Raw genomic sequence first — 18,869 nt, 5'->3', positions numbered from 1 at the left:
TAGTTCACTACAATATCCAAAAATATCCCTGCAAACATGACTATATGAGAGTGATTTCAGATTCCAAAAGCCAAAGTAAAATCTCAATTTAAAGAGTGAAATGTGTACTTCAGCAGAGGGAAATGGGTTAGTGGACCTGTAAGCTATAACAGGTGGACATAAACAGGATCTGTAGGTATAGCAGGGGATTGAAGCAGAGATGGGCACAAAACCTGTGAGGAGAGGGACAAGACCGGTGGTGTGGCATGTGAGGTTCAGCAAGGTAGTCAGCAGAAGCCGTGTGTGCCTGTCTCTCCGGATGCTTTTGTACATTCTGTGCTCGAGCGTGTGTGAGAATTAGCTCAAAGTCAGATGATTATATTTTCCGTGTGTGTGCGTGCTCGCATGTGAGTGAGTGTGTGTAAAGACAACACAGTCAATGATATTTTCACCACCACTGAGCCGTGTGCGTGTTTATCTCCCATTCTCTGTGTATCATGTCAAACATTTACATCTCATTGAATTTCAAATATCAGCAGGAATGGTAATAGGGAATAGTAATGAGACTGGGCTCCCACTGTTATGCTAATTTAGGAAGACTCCCCTTCAGCGCCCCTTTCCCTCCCCTCCCCAACTTCAGAATGCTGCACTGGGCCTTTCTGGCCTCTCTCTCAGATGTGGCATTAACATTTTCATTCAGAAGTGATTTTGCTTCATTCTAATGTTTTATCTTCATCGGTGTCATTTGTGGCATTGAACAGGTTTTGGTAGTGCCGACCTACGACACGGTCCGGAACAGGTGTTTCAATCCATAATAAACGAGAGATCTGTTCAGCCCTGATGTTCTAGTCCTGCTTGAATTTCCATCGAATGGAGTAAATATTTGTTTGCTCTTTGCAGGTGGATGAATACCCGACTGAGTATAGTGAAGAGCAGACTGACAGACAGGAAGTGGCTGAGGAGGAGGAGCATGAAGAGGAAACTGAGGAGCAGGACAGCTCTCAGATCACAGATTTGGAGGAGGTAAAGAATGGCAGCTTATGGCGTTATGTGCTCTTTCGCGGAGATTTCGTGAGTATGAAGATTTATGTGTGCTGTATGCTTCAGGTGGAGAATGAAAACGATCCAGAAGCTGAGCCAGAGCAGGATGCAGATGTAAAGGAGGAGTCTGATGAGGAAGAGGAAGATGTGGAAGAATCTAGACGTCTGCGATTTAAGACTGAGCGTAAAGATGAGACTGTGGTCAGGCTGTCTGATGCTGCCAGTAAAAGAAGGAACATCCCAGAAACATTAGGTAAGGAATTAACATGAAGAAAGTTTGTGTACTGTTACTGGTTTAAAAATCTCATATGGTCTTGTTTTGAGTAATCTGACTGTTATTTTAGATTCTACAGTTCAAGCATTTCTGAGTAAAAATTACTTATTTTTATGATTTAGCTGCACCGGTGTGAGTGACTAGTTGTCCATTTGATTAGGTCATCAAGACCCATCCCTAAACTTAACTATGTCTTCCTTTAAGTCAGTAAGTTAGACCTACTGGATTAACATGACATAATTAATATTCGTGAGCAAAGTCTACCTAGTTATACAATCTTGCCAAAATATTTTTATTCGTAAGGTGATCAGTGAAGGCTGTTGTTGTTGTTTGGTGTGATGTTGTATGAGGTGAACATCAATATATTGCTCAAATATTTTAACTTGACAGAAGTTAATGTCTTTGTATATCTTGTAAGTGTTTATAATAATAATAATAATAAAAAATGTTTTGTTTTTAACTTTCCAGACTTAAGTAAATGTACATTTGGAACAGCTTTTTTTTAAGTTTTAACTTGAGGGCCCAAGTGCTTATAAACAAAAATATTATTTTATTACCATCATCCTATTTATGAGCAGTATAAAAAAAGGCTAAATTGATCCTCCAAAATAACTTTTGAAAGATGGTTTAGGTGATGGTTTAGTTGTTTTAAACCATGAATTGCTTCATTTGTCAGAATCAAATAAATGTGGATCTTTGTTTGTCTTTCCTTTCAGAGCTCTCTGAGGAAGCTAAAGCAAACCTGCAGGAGTTTGAGGAAAAGGAACGTCAGAGGAAGCAGGGCCGTTTTGGAGGACGAGGAAGAGGGTGGCCACGACCAGATGGAATGAGGGGTGGAATGGCAGGTAGAGGTGGGATCAGGGGAAGAGGAGGAGCAGGAGGACGTGGAGTCGGTGGAAGAGGCAATTTCCCTCTATTTGGAATGGGAGGTTTCCGTGGTGATGGAGTTGGAGGTCAGGGGAGAATAAATGAGCAAAGGCCTCCACTGATGCAAGTGAATTTGGGAATGCAGGTAAGAAACTGACGGGTCTCTGAAATGGCACAAAATATGAATGTTTCCACTGAAACTGATCATCAAGTCATCGATGACACAATGCGAGATAGGGCACTCAAGACTCTCACATAAATTTTCATCTTCTTAGAATCCACTGTCTATTGAACACATTTTGCAGGGCTACTTTTACCCCGTTGATAAAAGGTTTTTAAGAGAGTAAATACAAATCTAGTCTTAAGGTTTTTAGAAAAATGAATTTTAAACATTTTATTCATTTTTATTTTTGAATAACTAAACCTGGCTGTCGCCATGAACATAGCCATATAAGCTGGCATGGTGTAAAAAAAAAAAAAAAAAAAAACTGAACCTGTTCTAATAACATTAATAAAAAAGTGTGATGTGACAGCTTAAATTAGATTTTAGAGGTGCACCAATGGACCTTTTCACATTTCTGGGTCCTAATAATAATAATAATAATAATAATAATAGGGTGTTTTTCGTTTAAGTTACCTTTGAAATTGTAACTTAAACGTAAAACCACAAGTATAACAAAAAAGTGTTTATGGAAAACATTGCCTTCGTTTGCTTTAAATTTCGTGATTGTTGCACAATTACATACACTACTGTTCAAAAGTTTAGTCAGTAAGTTTTTTTTAAAAGAAATTAATACGTTTGTTCAACAAGATGCATGAAATTGTGACCGTAAAGACATTTATAATGATACAGAAGATTTCTATTTCAAATAAATGCTGATCTCTTGAACTTTCTATTAGTCAAAGAATTCTGAAAACAAATGTATCACTGTTTCCAGAATTATTTAACATAATTCAACTGATAAGAAGAAGAAATATTTCTTGAGCACTAAATCAAGGATCTGGTGTCATTGAAGACTGGAGTGATGATTTCTTAAAATATTGTGTTATGCCATTGCAGGAATAAATTACATTGTAAAATAAAATAGGGAAGTTATTTTAAATTGTTTTATTGTTTAAATGTTTGACTGTACTACATTTGATTATGTAAATGCAGCATTGGTGAGCATAAGAGACTTTCAAAATAATTAAATCTTACTGACCACACACTGTAGTGTATAAACAGTAACATTGTTTGCAACAGTTGGACACAGCTTTAGTAATGACACAGCTATTCTGTTTGCAAACACATATTTTAACTTGATTGGTCAGACAATGGTATTGATCCTTTTTTGAGGCTATTGAAGATTTTGAATCCGTTTTAAATGATGGTTCTTTGACTTGTCATGTCTCACCCTTGTGAAGTTGAGTTAGTTTGCTTTTGAGTAAAAGTCAATTATCACTGTTCTCACTCCTCCTCTTATCCATGTTGATATATGGATTATGGCAAATAACTTGGCGGGAGTCCATTGAGGAAGCATTACACCAAATTAAATTTGTACTTTGCTGAAGGATTTAGCTTCCTGCGCTTATTTTATTATTAAATATCTGTCAAGGATGTAATCCCTTTGCGCTTGAGCTGTTAGTTTGAACGTTTGTGCTGCACCTTTTTCTTTCTTTTTTTAAAGCTGATTTTCTTTTATGGAGAAGGAAAGCTTTTTAGGCTTTTGAACCAACTTGTCATTCCTTGACATTGATATTTATTTTACGTTATGCTTCAGACAATGCTATATAGCGCACTGTTGTAATGATTTAATCGAATCCGCTTCTGTGTATGAGTTGTCGTATAAAGTACAAGTTGTCTTCATCTGATGATGAGTTAATAAATATAGTGTGCTTACATGTGCCAAGCTTTCTGAAATAGACTGCAATATGCTTCTAGTTTGGGGAGTCAGTTTTTCACTCATCATAGAAAATGTTGTCTGTTTAGCATAAGGACACATAGGCACAGTGCATGTTTTTTGAGAGTATTTTAGCATTTTGTATTTCTCTTAAACTCATTTAATTTAGGTTCAGTCGCAGTCACATGGCTCTTATGATAGATTACTTGATTCAAGCTCACAACACTTCAATATAATGATTTTTTTAGGGGGGAAAGAGTAGGCTTACGCTATTGATTGATGCTCTTTTTGTTTCTCTCTCTCTCTTTTTTTTTTAAAGCAGCAGCTCAGGATGACTCCTCCGCTCCAGCATCACCACCATCAGTCGCGTCCGCCTGGTGCGAGAGGCGCTGGAGGTCCTGGGCTATTCCCAGATCCCGGCACCCCAATCCCTCAGCAGCCGCTGCAGCTGTTGATGCCACACCTGGCCCACCGTTCCCCGGGGCCCAGAACACAACACGACACGCACGGACTGCGCTTGTTGAACTCACCACCACGGCACTCACACGCACATCCCAACCAACACCAGCAGCATCAACAGCACCACCCCAAGAACATTCACATTAACCCTCACTTCAGAGGACCCTCCTCCTCACCTGTGCAAGGTATGGCCCCAGAGACAAAACCAACGACCTGATATTCATATATTTGGGTGGATAGAAGCTGTTTTAGCATCTGCTGTAAGATGTGTTTGACCTCTTAAAGTGCCTATTCCATGAATATTTTTAGGCTTTGCACTTTTGGCTTATGCCTACTCACATTTTCACTCAGGTCCTTTAAAGAGTTGCCCCCCCGTTTGATATGGCCTTCACTCTGTAGGCAACCCATCAGCATTAAACCATCTTTCTGTAATGCACACATCTGCGGAGGTGAAATTACTCCTTTTGAGTGTCAGTTTATCTCATTAGGTGGCCCAGTCTGCGCGCGAGAGAGAGATGCACAGTTTAATCAGCAGAACAGCCCTCTCTCTGTGACCAGCTGTGACAAACCATGGTTTAGACTCGTGGCAAGAAGAGACTTTTATGGTGTCCGTGTTACGCCACCCCACTCTCTCGTTCTGCAACCCGTTTTCTGTCTGTCTGACTCATGATTTTTCTATTTCCATTTTAATCTCAGTTCCCTCAATGCCTCCTGTGCAGAACCAACCAAGGCCTAACATCACGCCACAGAGACTCCCGGTAAGTTACCTCACATTGCTTTAAATTATAATTAAGTGCTTTTGCTCTGCATATAACTGCAGTATGTTATGGTCGACATCATGGTATTTTCTGAATGTGACTGGCCCGTAGTCAACGAAACCAACATTTGTCTTGCTGTGTGGAAGGCATGTTTCTAAAAATGTTCTCATATGTGGCGAAGATCTGCCAGTTGAAATAGAAAAGGAGACCGTGAAAACTCAGAACAGATGTAAAAGCCCTTTACTGCCTGTAAGGATGTAGAGGAACCATCAGGCAGCTGCCCGTGCTGTGGCTAAAGTGATTACTGCTGAGGAGACCTTATCACCCCCCCCCCCCCCCCCCCCAAATCTCCCCAGTTCTCTTCTCTGTCCTCAATGATATAAATACTTTGGTTTTCCCTTTTACCGTTGCTGTCAAAAGGATGCATAATTCAATGTTTCAGTATGACAAATGGCTGTTACAGGAACGCTGTGCAGTGTTACATGCTAAATTTTTATCTTAATCTGTTTTAAACGTTTTTCTATTTTTTTTATATTTTTTTAAATGACCTCAATCCAGACTACATGGATTATTTAAAAATGTATATTACACCACTGGACCATTTAACTGCAAAAAAAGTATCAAATGATCAGTCACATCACCTAAAATACACTTTCAAATTCATAAAAATTTGAACCTAAATTCCTGATGGTGAAAAGGAAAGTTAAAGTTCATGTCCATGTTATTTGTCAACTATTCATGTACTGCGATCCCTAGTTTGGGGACACTTGAAATGGTTGGTTGTCCCTAATCTTGCTGAATAGGAAAAGTTCCACACACACACACATTCAGGACACATTTCCAGCTGTCTGTCTCCCATTGCCAGTCTGGTACAGACAGGACACCATTTAAAATGCCAATGGCATTTTGCAGGGAGCAGCGTCCATTAGCCCTCTGGGCACTTGATTATCATACATTAGCATATGATCACATCTCATCTTGCAATAAGCTGATCCACAATTTCTCTATGAATATTTACTACTGCAGAGTTTTTGAATATTAATCTCCATGCTACATATTTATATTGTATTTTATGTTTTATGTTTGACACAAAAATTATAAAACTGATTATTAAGCCCATAGCCTGTTTTAATTTTGCAAGTTAGTACAAGTATAAAGTTTGATTTTCCTTTGTTAGTTAGATTTATTGTAGTTTTACGGATACATTTCTTTTAGTATATCATAAAATAATATCAGCTCCCTCTCTCTCTCTCTCTCTCTCTCTCTCTCTCTCTCTCTCTCTCTCTCTCTCTCTCTCTCTCTCTCTCTCTCTCTCTCTCTCTCTCTCTCTCTCTCTCTCTATCTATCTCTCTCTCTCTCTCTCTCTCTCTCTCTCTCTCTCTCTCTCTCTCTCTATATATATATATATATATATATATATATATATATATATATATATATATATATATATATATATATATATATATATATATGTACACAAATAAATAACTTTGTTGAGTCTTAGTTAAAAAAAGTTTTATTTTAATAGTGGTATAAAATAAATTGTGGTTAGTGGTATATATACCACTATGACTTACTTTACTTTATCTGTGATGGGGGGATAGAGAGAGCTTGTGTGTGTGTGGTGTGTGTGAATGAGTGTGAGTGTGTGCTTAAGGTTTTTCTTTTTTGTATATATTTTGTATCTACTTTGTTGTTTGCTGTTTAATGTTGTTTGGACATGATCTTGAGGACCCCCATGAAAACGAGATGTTTCATCTCATGGGGCTGATCCTCTAATAAATGTTCATAAATATATATATATATATATATATATATATATATATATAAATAATGTTTGGACTGTCAAAATAACGCGCTAATTTAGATTAATGTAAGAAAAAAATAACGCGTTATAACGCGTAGCCGTTCTAGCCACCATTCGACTGTAAAATGAAGGAGGGAGACGAGAAAGCGCAGCCTGGATCATTGATTGGAACATTTACTTATAAAAAACGGCCTGATGGAAGCGTTGATAAAAAAATAAGGTCGTCTACAATGTCTGCAGCAAGGAATTTGCATATCAACTCTAAAGTACCACATCAATGCAAAGCATCCAGGAGTTAACGTTAATCCGGAGGTACGATCTAGCACGTCCCGTGATACCAACTCTAGCAGTCAACTTCATCTTCAAACCACACAGGAGCAAACACTGAAACGCAAACTTAGCAAATCTGTATGTGACCGACTGAGCAATTTCCCTACTAAATGGAATGCAATGTCCTGCAGACCACGTTCGGTGATAGAAGACAGGGTTAGCAGAGGTTTAGCAAATTGCCTCTTCAGACATAACATACCATCGCGAAACACCATTATGTTAAAAATTCAGCAGCTGTACGACACTTAAAAAAACCCAAAATGAGATGTTTTGGTGGGAGCGGAATATATTGCGCTGAAAGGGGATCACTGGACTTCAGTTAGCAATCACTATTACCTTGGTGTTATGGCAAATAATAAGAATTTTTGAACTTCAATGTCACTAATGCTGATTATTCATTGATTCATTTGAATTGAAATATTTAAAATATGAATATTTAAAATACAGAGTATGTAATTAATTGGATTCAATTTTTTAATCGACTGACAGCCCTTATATATATATATATATATATATATATATATATATATATATATATATATATATATATATATATATATATATATATATATATATATCTCTGATAATTGGTCAGATACCTGAACACTGAACAGCAGAAATGAAGAATGTGCCGGGTGTATTTTAAGACACAAGAGGCTTGTCTCCAAAATGGCAGTAGCCCGTGTTTGGCATTTGTCTTTCCCACTCCCTCTCTATCTCACAGGCAGATCATAACTGGTTGCATATTGAACAGATCCATGGGTATTTACAAAAGATTAGCCCCCAGTAAGGACATGCTCCTTTTATCAAACGAATGCAAACTTGCAAAGGTATTGTGAATCTACTTAAGCTCCCATTGTGTTACTGGAGCTGACCTTTTGAATAGAGCAATGAAGTCCACAATAACAATGTGATTCTCTCTCGCTCCCTCCTGGCCATTGCCTAGCTAAGCTGCCTGATTGACTTTCTGTTAAGCAACTTGGCTGGCCTTGGTGACACTCACTGGCCTTCTGACGATCAGAGCTGGTAACGTGGATTAAAAGTTTGATTGCATCTTAAGTCACTTATAATGAGTAAAGAGGTGCTAAGCATCCCAATTTGCTGGAGTGTGGCCCCTTTGAACGAAGGCTAATTTCTTGAGAGCTAAGGATATTTTCAAAGAATAAAGGAGAGGGGATTCGCATTCAACTCCAGGATTAGTAAGGATCATTATCTTTCTTTCCTCTGGAAAGGTAGAGAGGGGATTTTGAGTTTTATGAGCAATGGGTTAGGTAAGCACTGAGAACGGATAAAGATTTGTAATTCAAGGTGTATGCAAAACACTTCCTTTCTACATAAAAGATTTCTCAGTGGTATAAGCTGATGTTTATGATCTTAATATGAAGAGCTAAATTTAAAAAGATAAGGAGCACAAATAAGAAGCTTTTTGAAACTCATGTCAACAGTAATTATATTTGCTGGAATAGTCATGTTTTCATTTTTGCCGTTTTCTATCCTCCTCCAGGTTCCTCCTGATTTTCAGCAGCATCTCCAAGGGAATTTTGGCCCACCTCAGCGGCCTCTACCCTCCCAGGAGCAATGGAGAGGACCACCACCACATCACCAGGATCAAGAGCACTTCTTCTCTGCTGGTAAGGTCAAATAAAAGTGGTCACACTGGTTCCCTGTATAGTCTGTACCTGCATTGTCTTATATATTTCTGTTTTGAAGCGTAACATTAACAATTTCAGAATTGATGCTGCTGGCTACTGGCTTCTCGTTCACATTATTTGTCTTCCTTTCTTTTCTTTTTTCGTCCTTTCTTTTCTTATTTCTAGAACCACGTTTTTCAGGCCAGCACATGTTTGACCAGCCAGGCCCTGCCCCCCTCATGAATAACAGTGTTCTTCCGATTTCGGGGCAAGGCCCTCCGTCTTTCCCCCCTCAAGGGGGACTCGGAGGTCCCGGATTTGGTCCTCTGGGGCTCGGGCAGAACCAAGGGCCTCAGGGAGAAGGTGCTTTCCAGAGAGAACCCCTTCGGCCGGGTCTGGCCCCGCATCATGCAGGCCCTCCAGGACCCCATGGCCCCCGTGCCTTTGTGGGTCACAGACAGCCCTTCTCGCCCCAGCAGCAGGGACCCCCCTTTAGCCCCCAGCACATGCTGTTTGGTATGCAGGTACGCCAGAGAGTAAGTTGGTTTACCAGAAATCTGCATGGCCATGCTAGCATGATGAACGATTTATATTTCATGTTAATTTACAGCATGGCATGGAACTAGCATGAAAAATATTATTCTGAGTTTTCAGTGTTATTTGTTTTACTTTTTTTTATTATCTGTATTCAAAACTTTTATGATGTGGTAAAGTCTCTGTCCTTCTGGAAATATTTCAGCTGTACACTACAATTCAAAAATTTGAGGTTGGCAAGATTTTTCTTTTTCGTGTTTTAGAAAGAAGTCTCTTAGGCTACGTTCACACTGTGAGCCTTAGTACTCAATTCAGATTTATTGCTCAGATCCAATTTTTTGGTAAAGCTGTTCACATTGACATAAATGTGGCCAATATCAGACTCCAGTGCTAACAGATCATGGTCCTAAACTGCGCAAAAGAACAATAACAATGTCACGCACACTGTCATATGGACGTAAAAATGGAGAACATTGAAGTGAGTGATTTACGTGTTTATTTATAGTGTGACTTGCCACCGAACCCAACGAATTTAAGCATAGACAATATATAAAACAAAGTTTTTAAACATTTATGATATGAGCCCTCGTGTTTTGCTTGTGTATATAGAGCTGTCACTGTAATACTTTTTAGCTCTGACACATCACTGTCCTTCATTGCGAAATTAGTCACCTTTTGCAACTGTTTTGATAATGCTCTAGCGCTAGGTAAAAGTGGCATGAATCCCGATATGATTGTTCAGACTCCGGTCGTTTTGCATCTGACCTTTATTGGATTTAGGACCACATATGGAAGTAGCACAAATAGGAATTGAAAAGTTCAGATTCCTTCTGGCTAGCCTTTTGCCCACCGAGGGTGCATTTATTTGATCAAAAATACAGTAAAATAGTAATATTGTATAATAATATTACAGTTTAAAACAACTGTAGAATATATTAAAATAGAAAAAAGTATGATTTATTCCTGTGATGCAAAGCTGAATTTTCAGCATCATTACTCCAGTCTTTTGTGTCACATGATCCTTCAGTAATCGTGCTGATTTGATGCTCAAGAAAAATGTCTTCATGTTATCAATTCTATCATATAAATGCTGCTTAATATTTATAATTATGTATTTATTAAATTTAAGTATTCTTATAATATAATATAAAGATGAAAAATAACAGCGTTTATTTGAAATGGAAATAATTTGTTAGATTTTAAATGTCTTAAATGTTACATTAATGTAATGGATCATTACTGAATAAAAGTATTAATTTCTGTTGAAAAAAATCTTACTGACCCCAACCTTTTGAATGGTGTTGTCCATGGCACAGAGTCATACCTAAGGTGTTGAATTTTGGTCCAAAACAAGTTTCAAATTTATACATGGATGTTAGTTTGAAATGTAGGTGTTTTGTAGTGGTCGGCTGAGCAAGGAGAAGCTGCTTTCTTCAATCCAAGCAGCAGACAAGACTGCCCCCTTGTGTTAGACCTGTTTGTCAGTTCATGGTTATTTAAGGTCACTGGGTTAGTTGTTACACATCAGATGTCTATCTCTCTTTCATGAAAATAGTTTCTCTTGATTCTCATCAAACACACATTTTTTATTTTTATTTTCTTAATTTATTGACTGGTTTTACCTGTCAGTTCAGCCAATAGTGACCAGGAACACCAAATTATTTGTTTGGTAAACTACTTAAATATTATACAACGCTGAATTCCAGAGTACTCTGATTCTCATTCTCTACTGGCCGAATTTTCGCTGTAGATGTCCTTAAGAGAAAAATATCTAAAACTGGATCTGTTTCATTTGTACACTTGAGATGCAACTTTGTTCTGTATTGTTTTATCTGGGATGTGATTTTTCCATATTTATACAGATTTTCTTATTTTCCGACCAGCAAAGTATGACCCATGTAAATGTGTATGACCGGTGTATGATGATTGAAATCACAAAATGGCCTTAAACAATGTTTTCAAATGCATTTATTTCATGCACGGATTGTTTCTGTCAGCATTGCACAAGTTCTCGGCGCCATCTGCGGGACACTCTTAGCATATTTCAAAGCGCCACATGCGAGTAAAATTTGGCGTTGAAACGGTGTTACTCGCCAGTTGCCCCAGTTCCTTCTTTTTTGTCTTTAGCTGATCACATGCCTGTTTTATGCACATTTGATTATAGGTCTCACTTTGGCTGTGTTCTTGTTTTTACGGTATTCAGGGTCTATTGCAGCAGCCCCTTCACCATGATCCTTCACTATCCCATCAGCCTTTGCAGCAGCACCAGCAACATAGACAGGACTTGCCCCCACAGGGCCTTCCTCACTCCCAGCATCCACCCCAACACCAACAGCACCACCAACACCACCCAAGGGATCACCATCCCATGGTGCACCTCTCCCAGCCCCATTTCCGCCAGTCGATTCAAAGTAGCCATAGACAGATGCAGTCCCGACCACAGGGCAACCAGCAACGAAACAACCACGCCAGGCCCAGAATGGTAAGCCTTTCAAATCTGTATTTGTTGCAGTAAGCAAGAGGTCAAGAGCAATATTGATTGTAAATTAAGAGTTGAATGACTTCAACGTCGACTGGTGACATCTTTAATGAACAAATAAGCCTGAACCTCGAGCTGAGACTCGAACGAGGCTTGCCTTGTGCACAGCTATGGCATATAACGCAGCACTGCCTACAAGACTATTTCTCCTACATAACTGCTTAATTTTTTTGGATTGTTATATTTCACTGAGATTTCTGCTTGTTCTAAATCAGATACAGAAATAGTAGCAGAGTAACAATTACATTTATATGAATGCATTAGTGAGAGAGGGGTTGAGTGTGAATTAATTCTACCTGGCAGCGTCTCTCTAATAATAGTGAAGCTGTGGGTTTTAGTTTCTAAGAAAAATATGCTAGAACTTTTCAGTTTCTAAGCTATTTTATCGATAAATCACAGAAGTGTTGACACAACCTTTCTGCACTACTGAATGTTTTTGTGTGCGCATGGATCTGCACGTGATGTGAGAGCTACTGTCTGTATTAGAGATGTGCGGATGGGCTATTATTTCATCCGCAACCGTATCACAAGACTCATCATCCGTCCGCCATCCATCCGCACCAACGTGGTTGACAAATTTTCCCGCCCGCAATCCGCTGATACAAGGCGCTGCTGATGACAGCCGCGAGACTAGAAACCGCCTGCCAGCCGCCCGAATTTAATTAAAATATTTTTTTTCGGCACGTCATCTGCCCGATCCGCGGTTTATCCGCGGAGTCCGCGGCTATAACCGCCAACCGCGCATCTCTAGTCTGTATGTGTGAGTGATTTAAAATACATCAGCGCATTTACTTACATGTACACCAATCTGTTTAAAACGTGCATTCACTCTATCAATTTTGAGCAACCAGATGGTATAAGCAAACATATTTTGTGTAGCACTCTCAAAGTATGCATTTATTTCTCATTTTAACTGCTGGAAACCGATTGTAAAAGTGGGCTTCAAGGGTTTCTTACCCTGTTGCACCCTCTATTGGCCATGATCGGTGGTAGAGCATTAAAGTCTTATAAATATATATTTTATTCGTGCAAGTCAGCTCACTAGGTTTTGAAGGAAAACTGATTTTAGTGATTTTCAGTCTTGGCAATACTTCTATGAATGTCAACACATTTATCTGTCTTCCTCATCTTCTTCAGACACCGCCTCCTCCACTGCAGCAGATTCCTCCTCAACGCAACAGCAACCTTCGCGAGCTGCCCATCGCATCTAGCAACAATAATAACCGCCCGTCAGTGCCTAGTGGGCAAGCAAAGCCAGTTACACAAAATGTTAGGCAAGGGCAGGCTGCTCGTTCTGGACCAGCAGGAAGTGGAGGACCTGTGGCACAAGGGCAGGGCTCTGCCAGAGCACCGCAGCAGCCCAGTGTGTCTGGGATGAAGACAGTGTGTCCAGCTGCACAGTCAAGCACCACTCCAGAGGTAATACTGCATAGCAGGACTATATATACTAGACATGTGCCGGTATTCGGTAATGCAATAAATGAATATGCACGATATTGTTATCGCGGGCACTTCAAAATACCGTGAAAAATAATAGATCCGAATTTAGATTTTTAGAATGTGCATAAGCTTATTTTCCATCAACAAGTTAAACAAAACAGTGTGTATAAAACACGTGCGCACTCTGATATAAACAATCCCCACATGTAGAAGCGCTGTATGCATGCGGCGCAGTGCGCACTCTAGTCTAATGTAAACAATCCTCACATGGAGAAGAAGCATGGCGGAAGGAGGAACGCTTCCGACGATTTATCCCCCTTCTAAAAGTCAGGGCTGCCAAGCAGGCTTGTGAAAAATTAAGAATTTCAGAATTAGCCTCCATTCAATTCATGAATTGGAATTTGAATTGAATTGACTCCGCCCCACAAGAAGTTGAATTTGAATTTGAATTGGAATGACAGGAAGTGGAATTAAATTCATGGCAATTCAAAGAAATTCCAAACAGTCACACAACAGAAAGAATGTGTTGAATCTCGCATACTTTCAGCGTTAGGAAGGTTACTTTGGAAATTTATTTGCTTACTGTTATAAGTTACCCATTATAAATGTGGTTTGTATAACTTTATTTGGATTACTTTATCAATGTAAAACAATTTCCTTTTAATTTGATTAGTAACTAATTAAATTACACATTTTACCTCAGTAATAGGCTACAACTAAATACAATTACATTCATTTTGTAATTCAATAACATAATTTCATTACAGTTAACTCACTCCTCAACCCTGCATACATTTTATTCTAATATATATATATATATATATATATATATATATATATATATATATATAGACAAATTTCCACCTCAAACTGTTTTTTTTTCTACTAAAGTAATTCTGGGAGTCATGTTCTATCATGTTCCGCAAAATTACAATTACAATAAATCAAACTTAATTATTTGTTGTGACTAGAGCTTTTAACATTCATTGCTTGGGGAAAATATTTCCTGTTAATGTAATCTGTACAAGTAGTTCAAACTAATATCATTTATAGAATATGTAATGCAATCAATTGTTAAACACTTCACTTAAAATATCTTTATGAATTTCTTAGAATTTGTTTTGAATTGCAATTCTGCTTCCTTTAATTCAAATTCGAATTGTAATTCTAGATCCTGTTTTTGACATCAATTCAAATTCAATTCAAATTCAAGAATTGAATTGGAATTTAGGAGTCATTCTCAATTCAATTCTGAATTGTGCACAAGCCTGCTGCCAAGACTCACGCAATCGACACTTTTCACACGCTCTCACGCCACACATCCATTTTTGGATCCATCCATCCAAATTGCGGAGGAAAGAGGACACTGACACCGACAGACTAGACAGAGCAGGTTACTTTTGATATGAAAAAAAATTCTCAGCTCCTGTCCATTTTATTATGAAATTCAGACAATACCGTTATGGCACTTGTAAATGTGACGTGACAGATTCATTTCAAGTAAACCAATCATCTGTTACTTTTTATTTAAAGATACATTACAACTTACCCAAAGTTATATATGCCTCATACATAATATCGATCAGTATGTTTTTCAACTACGGAAAGTGGTCAATAAAACTGCAGGAGAACAATATTGTCACAGAACATTACATTTACCTCAGGAAAGCCATTTAATGACCAGCAGGTTAGTTGACTAGAAAAAATAGCTATAGAGAGGAGTATTTTGCTAAAAATGTGCACTATATTACATATTTAATATATTTTTACTTGTGTCATTGCATAAATTATATTATAATGAAAACCACATTATATTTAATTTATTTTTAACCCTTAATAATACCAGCTGATAGGGCTCTCTGTATGTTTACAGCATTATGGGAAATTTTTTTTTCTTGAGAAAAATGAACATGTAGGCTATCTACTGTGTAGCCTACCTAATATTTATCCAAATGAGTCAGTTGAATCAATATTGAAATCAAATCAAGAATTGAACTGAAATCGTGAAAATTGTGTTAAGCAATAATACAAACAGTAGCTTACCAGTCCCATGTAAACATTGTAACATGTTGTCACTAAACTTAATAAAATTCTGTTTAGTTACCAAATGTTTTGACAATCACAATTACACCTATTATGATGCAAGTAGTTTTTTTTACATCCCCCCAATCCATCCGTTTCTCTTGTGCAATTAAAATATTGCGATAATACCGTATACCATGATAAAAGCTCAATCAATTAATCATGAGAATTTGATACCGGCACATGCCTAATATATACATGCCTCTCATTTGGGAGGGGTTAACATTTAGTATGTTTACCACCCATAGACTTTTGCAATGGGAGCTATTTTAAATGCTGGAGATTTTCAATTTGAACAACATTTTTATACTGCAGTAACCTCAATAGTTTTTGTCTAGCATAGTCCTATTACTGTTGTGGCTAATGGGGTCTCCTGTTCTTATACCCATACTTTCTTTAAAAGCTTTGTTTTGAGCTATAATCCAAAATCATTACAGATTAAATTGTAGTATTTTTTGTTTTAATACAATGGATCTTAAACACAAATAAAATTAATTATAACCTGAATTGTGCAATGAAAATAGTCATGGAATTTAGCCAAACTAAAGCAATTCAGTCTTTTCAGTCACTTTAATCTGACTAAAACCATACTAGTCAATTTTTTAAAGGCAGGCTTATAGATCTAGATAATGCAATTGCAGCTAAACTTTGTCCAGCACGATAGATGTTAATTGGACTACAATTTGCCTTCGTGTTGTTCATGTTCACCGAAAAAAGGTGACATGGAACATTTATTTAGGCCTTCATATTTTTGATTATGTATTGTGTATACTTTGACAGAGAAATGAAGCTATAGCTTGAATTTTCCCAACTTTTTAATCAAAGTTGTTTTGCTTATCCTGAATTTATATTTGTCTTTGTTTAGGACCCAGATGAAGATGAGGAGACGCGTCAGTACAGACTGAAGATTGAGGAACAGAAGCGCCTGCGAGAAGAGATCCTCAAGCGCAAAGAGCAGCGCAGGCAGATGCAGGCTGGTGAGCGCAAAAGACAACTGATGGAACGAATCAGCGGCCAGAACCCAAACCAGACCCCACAAACGCAGAACCCCACACCGACCCCTGCAGCCCAACCCCCCCAGCCGGTCCCTTCACTGATCTCCAACGGATCCCCCCAGAACCCTTCGTCAGGTCTTAGTTCCCCTCGTCCGATTGTGAAGGCTCGTCTGCAGAACACTAAACCTCAGGCACAGGCTTCAGGCTGGTCTGCACCACAGAAGCAACAGAACCCTGGTCCTGATGCCAACCAGCAGGGCCAATGGCAAGCACAGCAGAAGAGGACCACGACCCCACAAAACACTCAAAGACCGGGTGCTGTTCAGACCAGCCCATTAGAAGGGCATGGCCTGGGTCAGCCTCAGCTCGGCGGAAAGAGAACAGTGATGCAAAGAACGAACAGCATAGAATCACCACAGGTTCCACAGAAAGTGCGACTAGTTAAGCTTCTGGGAGAGGTGAGTAAATTTGTTACCCGTTTAAACTCTAAATGTGATCTTTAAAGTTTATATGCCACAGATTTTCTTTCTTTTTCTTTTTTTTTATCTTTGCCCTTTGCTGATTTTCTTGAAATAGTAAACCAGAGCTCTTGATAGAATAAATCAAAGAACTCATCTCAAAGGCAAGGAGGATTTCCAATTATTCCAAAAGTCACTAAAGTTGACCACTAAAGTTTTTAGAGCTAAAAACTGTTTAAAGTATAAAGTGAATTTCTCTTTTTGACAGAATCAATACTGAAGGTGGTCTCCATGCTGTGATTTGTGACACCACACTTAATTGATAGAACACTTTTACCTTTTAAACCCATAAATGGCACCATCCTAGCGTCATTAAAGTGAGTCGCTTGGCATTTGCGCCTTTACTTTGAGTGACAACCGGTCCAGACATTCAAAAGGTTTGTCTTCTTTAAGTCAAGGTGCTATTTTATGAACTAAGTCGAGAAAGACCTAATGGAAGTTTATGTCGATGTTTCAGCTACCCTTTTACATTAAGACTAGAGTTTGAGGTGGTTATGTACAAATTTGACAGGACATTTAATGCATCTCAACCAAGAAAAGGAGGACCCAAGAATGATTTATGGGCTCTAAGAGATTATTTTGTGTGTTGAATGAAGAGAAAACATCCTTTTCCAGTCTCCTGCCTGAAGCAAAGCTAAATATCTCCTTTGAGGGCTGGATCTCTGTGGATGAAGATAACTGTGTGTCAACTTAGTTAATAGAAAGCTACACACAGCTATCTGAAATGCAGTGACTCTGACTGACAAAGAGGAAAAAGGGGGAGGGTTGTCAGACTGAGAGAAGCTGATCCTCTAGGTGCTTCTCTTCTCCTGCTGTCAACTTCAGCTGCCTGACAATGTTATCTCTCTTTCTTGTTCTCCCTTCTAACTTGTGCTCGCTCGGTGTTACTCTCTTCATCTATCTCGTCTGGCCTCTTGCTTTATCCATCCATCAGCTCATCATTGAAGTGTGTTAGAATAGGTGTCAGTCCGGGGACATCTACAATTAATCTTCCTCGTCTATGTTGATATCTGTGTAATAATACCTGCGAGAGTCTGGGAGAAAGAGAGATGGCGGTTTGGGCGGATTTGTATTTTTCCCAGCTTAGCTGTACAGATAAGAGCAAATTAAATTTTCATCGGGAAGAATACAAAGCCTGCGCCTTACAAAAGCAGCATGGGGGATGGAGGTGACGGGGTGGGTGGGGGAGGGGGAGGTGCTTGTCAAGTGCCATCACCCCACCCCGGTGCATAGCAGCGGAGCATCTGATAGATGTAATCTGTATATGTGGATTTTGTATTGAGTTTGATTAATCCATTAACTCCCTCAGATGGAGACAGACAGAATACAGATAATGCACATATTTTAGAAAAAGACAGATGGGAAGAAAAGGATGAGCATAGCACGGGTGGCAATTATGTCTTTGTTGTAGACTGAAGAAATGTGTCTATAGGGAGCATATTAATGTTTTACCAGCCTGAATATAAGTGGTCTTTCTTTCGGATAAGGAATACATGCTGATGTTTGTTTCTCTTTGTAGTGGACAATATTACATTTAGGGACATCACTGGCATTACTATCGGGCCCGATACAGCTCATGTACAAGATGTGACGAGATTTTCAACCAGTTTAATAAAAAGTATTTATGAAAAACATTGCCTACCCTACCTTTAAAGGAATAGTTCACTTAAAAATTAAAATTCTGTCATCATTTACTCAGCCTCAAGTTGTTTCAAACATGTATGATTTTTTTTTC

The 18,869-nt window shown here is 38.5% G+C and overlaps 1 protein-coding gene across 7 annotated transcripts in view; it reads left to right on the top strand.

Moving 5' to 3' along the window:
* The window catches only part of rbm33a (RNA binding motif protein 33a), a 76,416-nt gene that overhangs the window by 18,176 nt on the left and 39,371 nt on the right, over window positions 1–18,869 (top strand). For 3 of the 7 annotated variants that reach the window (XM_077229219.1, XM_077229215.1, XM_077229221.1), the window contains exons 6-15: window positions 880–1,002; window positions 1,087–1,273; window positions 2,011–2,306; window positions 4,361–4,685; window positions 5,197–5,258; window positions 8,900–9,026; window positions 9,213–9,562; window positions 11,764–12,042; window positions 13,237–13,518; window positions 16,487–17,074. In XM_077229219.1, the coding sequence (XP_077085334.1) occupies window positions 880–1,002; window positions 1,087–1,273; window positions 2,011–2,306; window positions 4,361–4,685; window positions 5,197–5,258; window positions 8,900–9,026; window positions 9,213–9,562; window positions 11,764–12,042; window positions 13,237–13,518; window positions 16,487–17,074 (2,619 nt within the window). The remainder of the gene's footprint in view (window positions 1–879; window positions 1,003–1,086; window positions 1,274–2,010; window positions 2,307–4,360; window positions 4,686–5,196; window positions 5,259–8,899; window positions 9,027–9,212; window positions 9,563–11,763; window positions 12,043–13,236; window positions 13,519–16,486; window positions 17,075–18,869) is intronic. The other 4 variants (XM_077229220.1, XM_077229218.1, XM_077229217.1 and 1 more) reach the window with 3 other exon arrangements.

This window comes from Siphateles boraxobius, unplaced genomic scaffold (genome assembly GCF_051911475.1).
Source record: "Siphateles boraxobius isolate OS27281-9 unplaced genomic scaffold, OSU_SipBor_1 130, whole genome shotgun sequence".
Taxonomy (NCBI): Eukaryota; Metazoa; Chordata; class Actinopteri; order Cypriniformes; family Leuciscidae; genus Siphateles; species Siphateles boraxobius.
Note: the sequence above shows the minus strand (reverse complement) of the source record. Positions and strands in the feature narration are given on the sequence as shown.